Source organism: Cannabis sativa, chromosome 5, assembly GCF_029168945.1.
Source record: "Cannabis sativa cultivar Pink pepper isolate KNU-18-1 chromosome 5, ASM2916894v1, whole genome shotgun sequence".
Lineage (NCBI taxonomy): Eukaryota > Viridiplantae > Streptophyta > Magnoliopsida > Rosales > Cannabaceae > Cannabis > Cannabis sativa.
Genome location: NC_083605.1, coordinates 31,493,564 through 31,499,060, shown reverse-complemented (window position 1 = coordinate 31,499,060; position 5,497 = coordinate 31,493,564). Strand labels below are relative to the sequence as shown.

Sequence of the window (5,497 nt, the reverse complement as noted above, 5' to 3'; positions counted from 1 at the left end):
ATAATTTTTCTTAAGAAAATATTGATTTACGGGTATATGGTTCTTTTTTTCTAACAAAAAACAGTTTGACAATAGGGTCCTACGTGCAAATTAATATTACTAGGTGAAAGTTACGTGCCTGGCCACGTATTGTTAGTTTTATTTGAAGTTTGGTCTTTTTTTTCTTTAAGATTTTGGATATATCTTTTGTTTAAGGATTACATCATTTTTTTTCGAAAAAAAGAAATTACATTCAACACTTTATTATAATAATGCATTAAAGCTATGATAGTAGTTATGAAATTACAAATAAATTTAATATTGTAAAAATATTTCTTGTGTCACATGAATAGACATGGTCAATAAATTCAGTTTAGAATTCAAAATGCAGAAAGAATCAATGGTACTACTCGTACTAGTTGGGATGCATTTCACTTTGGCAGAATTAACATTCATTGTGCAACAAGAACTCCAAACAAAATAATATATATGGAAAAAAATGTGCTCTGAAAACCATGGTGAGTTGTATCATCTTCTCATGCTCCTGCAATTTACATAATGAATTCCTATGATGAAAAACATAACATCCAACCCCCAAAAAATAATGATGTAAAAACATATTTTAAGTTCGCAATTTGTTCCAAACAAAAATATATGGAAGGCACTAATGTTTTGAAACCATCATGATAATTTATGGAACTTTTCGTAGTAAAAGAATGACATAATATTTGATTTGTTCTTTATTTATTGTTCCATTCACTTATATATAGAGCTTATAATATTCATAATCATGACATATCATACCTTGCTTAGGGTATATATGTCATGGATTAAACGATATAAATCTTTCAAAATCATCACTCAAAGCCTTCATGTCTGAAGCAAACCGAACTTATCCTGCAGATGATTAAGTAATAAAGCGTGTTCTTTATTTTATCACTCACTAACTCATAAAATAAACAATAAAATTCATAAATTCTCAAACTGTAAACAATAAAACTAAGCAACAACAAATAATAAATAGACTGAAAATCAAAGGCACTCACATTCTGAATCTAGGAATACAAAGTATATGAGAGACCACAAATACCTCAATAATTGGTCTATTTGGGAATGTGATTCAAGCTTTGGCGAGTCAAGAATGGAATGAACATTATGATTCCATCGAACTACTACCTTCCAACCCTTTCCGTTCCCAAATCGACCTGGTTTCGAAGCCTCTGCCTCAGCCACCACCATCTCCCTAGAAACCGAATCAATGTTTGCAAGCACACCACCGACCATGACGCCATCATCGAGACTCAGCAAGCAATTAACAGAAATCCTAATCTAAAAACCCCCTCATAAGCAATCAACCAGCAACACCATTAAGAAAAAGGCATGAACTTGTAAAGTTGAGAAAAAAGTATGAATAAGATAAACCTGATAATCAGCTATGAATAATAAACATGAAAAAAATGCATGAACTTGTGAAGTTGAGGGAATTAATTATTACAAATGTAGAAATTAATTCAATACATGATAATAAAAATGTCCAAAACTAAATCCCTACATAATAAATAAGATTAAAACATTCCTTCATATAGTAATGATAAGGATAACCATACCAATCCAAATATACTGTGCAAAAATAATTACACACTAATGCAAGTGTAGTAGTATAAAGTTCTTGTAATAAGCAAATAAAAGTTTGGCACATACAAATTTTTTTGCAAGATAGCTTGCACACAGTTCTAGAAGATAATCGTTGGCTGCAATGAATTTTAATTAGTAAAAATTTAATACCAAACTCTAAACATTTACTAAAGCACTCCCAATCTCCCCTATCTGAATGATAGCTGGATCATTGTTAATTGGTGGTGTAGGTTAAGCAGGGTGAGTGGGTGGAGAAGATTTGACCTGCAAATCCTGTAAAATAATAATAATAATAATAATAATAATAATAATAATAATAATGTCAATGGCTCATCTCAAGAGTGGGGAAAAATCAGCAAATATTCCACAAGTACACATTTTCTTTGTCTGAACATCATCAACTTCCACTAATAAGATCATGAAAAAATAAAAGCAATGGGGTATAACAATTTAGGGAATTAATAATTCTCACCAACATATTGTCAAGTGTCAACAAAAAGTTAATCATGTCTAAAAAGAAATGTCAAAATACCATGGACCTGTTTAGAATTATAAGGACAAAAAATACCTAGAATTATTTAACTTTAACTATGGAACTATCTAACATATACCGCTAAGGATAGGTTCAAGCCAATATTCTTATATTTAAGTTACAATATATAAAATACCTTGATTTCACTTCCAGGGAATAATATATATTCATAGACTTTGTCACTTGGTGGAATGTGTGATCATCCTTTTTCTTTCCTTCTGTTCTAAGGATCGTACTGCCATTAATGAAGCAAATTACAAAGTGAGTACAGAAAGAAATATACATATAAGAAAACTCTACGGAGAAACAAAAAAGTCCCTTTTTATGAGACTTAAAAACTTGCAACAACTTACTAATAAGAATGTTGTGTGAAATTTAAGCAAGATCTTAAATTCTATACAGACAAAGGTAGTGTGAATTTGAGATTAAGAATGCCTCCATATCTGATCTCACTCTTGGAAGTCAAACATATCAAGCTCCCTATATACGAATCGACTGCTAAGCTCGATCGAGAAGCACTCTCAGTAGCCATACCCTATGAGTCGAAACTTCAGAGCATGGATATAAGAAACAATAGAGAGAGGGGAAGGGGAAGATACAGGTTTTTTAGGGTTTGTGATTATTTGGTCTTTTCCTTAGGATGGAAAAGGAAAAAGATCTTAAATATAAAAGTTTCAATTCCCTTTTACACCGTTCACCCAATGGGAGGCCACCACATTGACGCAATCTTGGACTTGTTGGTCTTTTCAGCAAGGAATTGTATCCTCTATCCATCTCCCCCTTACCTGTCTATCGCATCTCAACACCCCGATTCGGTTCGTCGATCTCTTCACCGATGAATCGTAGAGAAGAAAGAAGAATACAATAAATGGGGATCAAGAATCGGAGAGAATGGTCTTTGATTTCATGCAGTGATTGAAATATCAATATAGATTTAAGAGAAAAGAAAAAGGAATCTTGTTCTCGGTTTGAATCGCAATATGTTTGTTTGTAGGTTTGAAGAAAGAGAAGAACAAGTCAATCGCGATATTAGTTTTTAATGATAATATTAATAAGTTAACGGCGTTAATGATAACGTTAAAAAAAATGAAAAGATCGTTAAACCAAGAAATGCCGTTAGATAGGCACTTTTAATATATAAAGATATTAGTAGGAGTACTACGGTCAATTTCTTATTACAATTTCTTAACTAGTGAGCTTCTATACCTGAAAACACAAACCAAAATAGTTTTTTTGTCAATTTGTTTTTCATAAACATGTTTGTTATAGTTACAACATCGTAACTATATATTTTTGAAGAAATTGGAATAGTTTATCGTACCAAAAATAAATTTGAAATTTTTTAAATATGCATGATATATAATTTGGAATAATATCAAAAACTCTTTTTTCGGTACTATATATTATTCTGAATGTCTTAAAAATTTACAAGAATAATATTACTATAATAAGCTATTAAAAAATTAAAAAAAAAAATCGGTCATGTGATTTAAATGTGGAAAGTTTATTAAGAAATTATAATAAGAGGTTAAAATTAATTAATATTCCCAATTAGAATAAATGGATTTGGTATTAATTTTTTATTAAAATTTTAATGAAAAAATAGATCATAATGGTCTAGTTAATGTGTTTTTCAAAAAAAAAAAAAAAGAAAAAGAAAATCTTGTGGCGGTTTTAAAGTGTTTATTACATTATAAATAGTTGGTAGAATTAGTGTTGAGAGACCATAGTAATTATTTTCATCACAAATAAACAAACACACAGTATAATAGATCAGATTAGAGAGACCTGCATAATTATCATCTCTAACAGCAAATAATTTCAATTCAATGTAAGTTCTCTTCTCTTCTCTACCATATATATTCTATTGCTTTCTCATTGTTAATATGATCATCACCTTAATTATATGTTAATTAATTAAAACTTTTATTTGTTAATTATCTATATAGTTCTTGCAAATTCTTCCTTTTCAATTGTACGTGCATTAATTCAAGTTAAGATCGAATTTGCAAGTCAAGAAAATTTGGAAAATCCAAGCTCGGTATAATATATATATTTCTTCTTAATTTATAACTTTTTCTTTTTCACATTATATATATATAGTTTTATTTATTGCATGTATTATAATTCTTTCTTAATTAATTATCCGTGCATATTAATTGTCTAAATCATTTTCTTCCTATTCTTGCATTTCTTGTGGTTTGTTCATCAGTTCAAGAAAGAAGAAAATAAACAACAATCATATAATTATTTCTTCTACTTCCATCCATGGAGATTCCAGCAAACAACCAATATGGCTTGAAAGTAGAGCATCATCACGGTGTGTGCCTTGCTCGAAACCCGAAAACCGGAGTAATAGAACACCATCTTCCTATTCCTCAGGCCGAAAACGTTTTCGGAAATTTCTTTTATTATGATTCCGACACCCGTGGCACTATATTTGTCATCAAGTCTGAAAAGGGTTATGAAATTCTAAAACTTGGTGACCAAAATTGGAGACCTCTACAACCCGATTTCCGAAAAGGGCAACCCGTACTCAAGTTCAAAGACAAAGATAGGGAGAAATTACTCTTCTTTTACCTTGTTCGAACTCCACAACAACAAGGTACTTTTGATTTAGAGATTAGTTGTTTTGATCTACTTACTGAGAAATATGAGAAGTTGAGAAATTTCCCAAGAAATATTTTCTGTGATGTAACGAAGCTCATTCCTTTTTATTGGGAATCTGATCCTGCTATTGCTATTGGTGAATTGAGTAAGGAACATGGGCTTAGGGTTTTGGTAATGAAGAATGATTATAGTTGGAATGAACAAGTGATAGAGATCTGCTCACCTTTCTTAAATCAACATTTGATTCCGACGGGAATCATTCCTGTGGCATTTGTGAATACTCTTCTGTGGTTTAGATATAGAAAGCACAATCATCGTAACATAGAGTATTGTTATGATACTATCTTAGGTCGGGTTATGGGCTCTAAAGAAGTATGATCCATTAATATTGTTCATTAATATTGTTCATTTTTGACCTTTACGTTAATTAATTAAGTTCTTAATTCTGATTTTTATATATTATTAATTAATACCAACTCTATAGGTCTACTTTTTCTTATTTATATATGTGCATGACTTGAGAATAATTAAGCTTAAAATGTACATAAATTATTAAAAAATGCAAAAAGTGAAAAGTGAAACATGACCAACATCCTTTCAAGTGATAATTCCCAGCCAACCAGTAGAAAAGAAAGCATAATAAGGATGAGATCAATTAATTAATTATTCCCATTTAAACCATTGAAACAGATCAAGTAACAAAAAACAGAGTATGACTTCTATATTCAAATAAACAGAGTA

The 5,497-nt window shown here is 30.3% G+C and overlaps 1 protein-coding gene and 2 long non-coding RNA genes across 5 annotated transcripts; 1 reads left to right on the top strand and 2 right to left on the bottom strand.

Annotated features, from left to right (window-relative positions):
* Positions 1-236: 236 nt before the first annotated feature.
* Positions 237-1,458, bottom strand: LOC115715906 (uncharacterized). Of its 2 annotated transcripts, XR_004011477.2 has the most exons (3): positions 1,070-1,458; positions 784-876; positions 237-523 (listed from the first exon to the last, which is right to left on the bottom strand). It is a non-coding gene; the product is annotated as an uncharacterized LOC115715906 (long non-coding RNA). The 2 variants fall into 2 exon arrangements; XR_009688074.1 differs by lacking the exon at positions 237-523 and having other exon boundaries at positions 680-876.
* Positions 1,459-1,635: 177 nt separating this feature from the next.
* Positions 1,636-3,175, bottom strand: LOC115715905 (uncharacterized). 2 transcript variants are annotated; one of them, XR_004011476.2, is made up of 3 exons: positions 2,500-3,175; positions 2,283-2,381; positions 1,636-1,887 (listed from the first exon to the last, which is right to left on the bottom strand). It is a non-coding gene; the product is annotated as an uncharacterized LOC115715905 (long non-coding RNA). The 2 variants fall into 2 exon arrangements; XR_004011475.2 differs by having other exon boundaries at positions 2,283-3,175.
* A 615-nt stretch (positions 3,176-3,790) lies between these two features.
* Positions 3,791-5,198, top strand: LOC133038569 (uncharacterized). Its single transcript, XM_061116724.1, has 3 exons — positions 3,791-3,977; positions 4,096-4,187; positions 4,359-5,198. Exon 3 carries the CDS (start codon positions 4,415-4,417, stop codon positions 5,132-5,134), a length of 720 nt encoding a protein of 239 aa, XP_060972707.1. The 5' UTR covers positions 3,791-3,977; positions 4,096-4,187; positions 4,359-4,414; the 3' UTR covers positions 5,135-5,198.
* The last annotated feature ends 299 nt before the right edge of the window (positions 5,199-5,497 follow it).

Bases quoted from the DNA above. Each gene is read 5' to 3' on its own strand.
- LOC133038569 (XM_061116724.1), top strand. From the start codon at position 4,415: ATGGAGATTCCAGCAAACAACCAATATGGCTTGAAAGTAGAGCATCAT.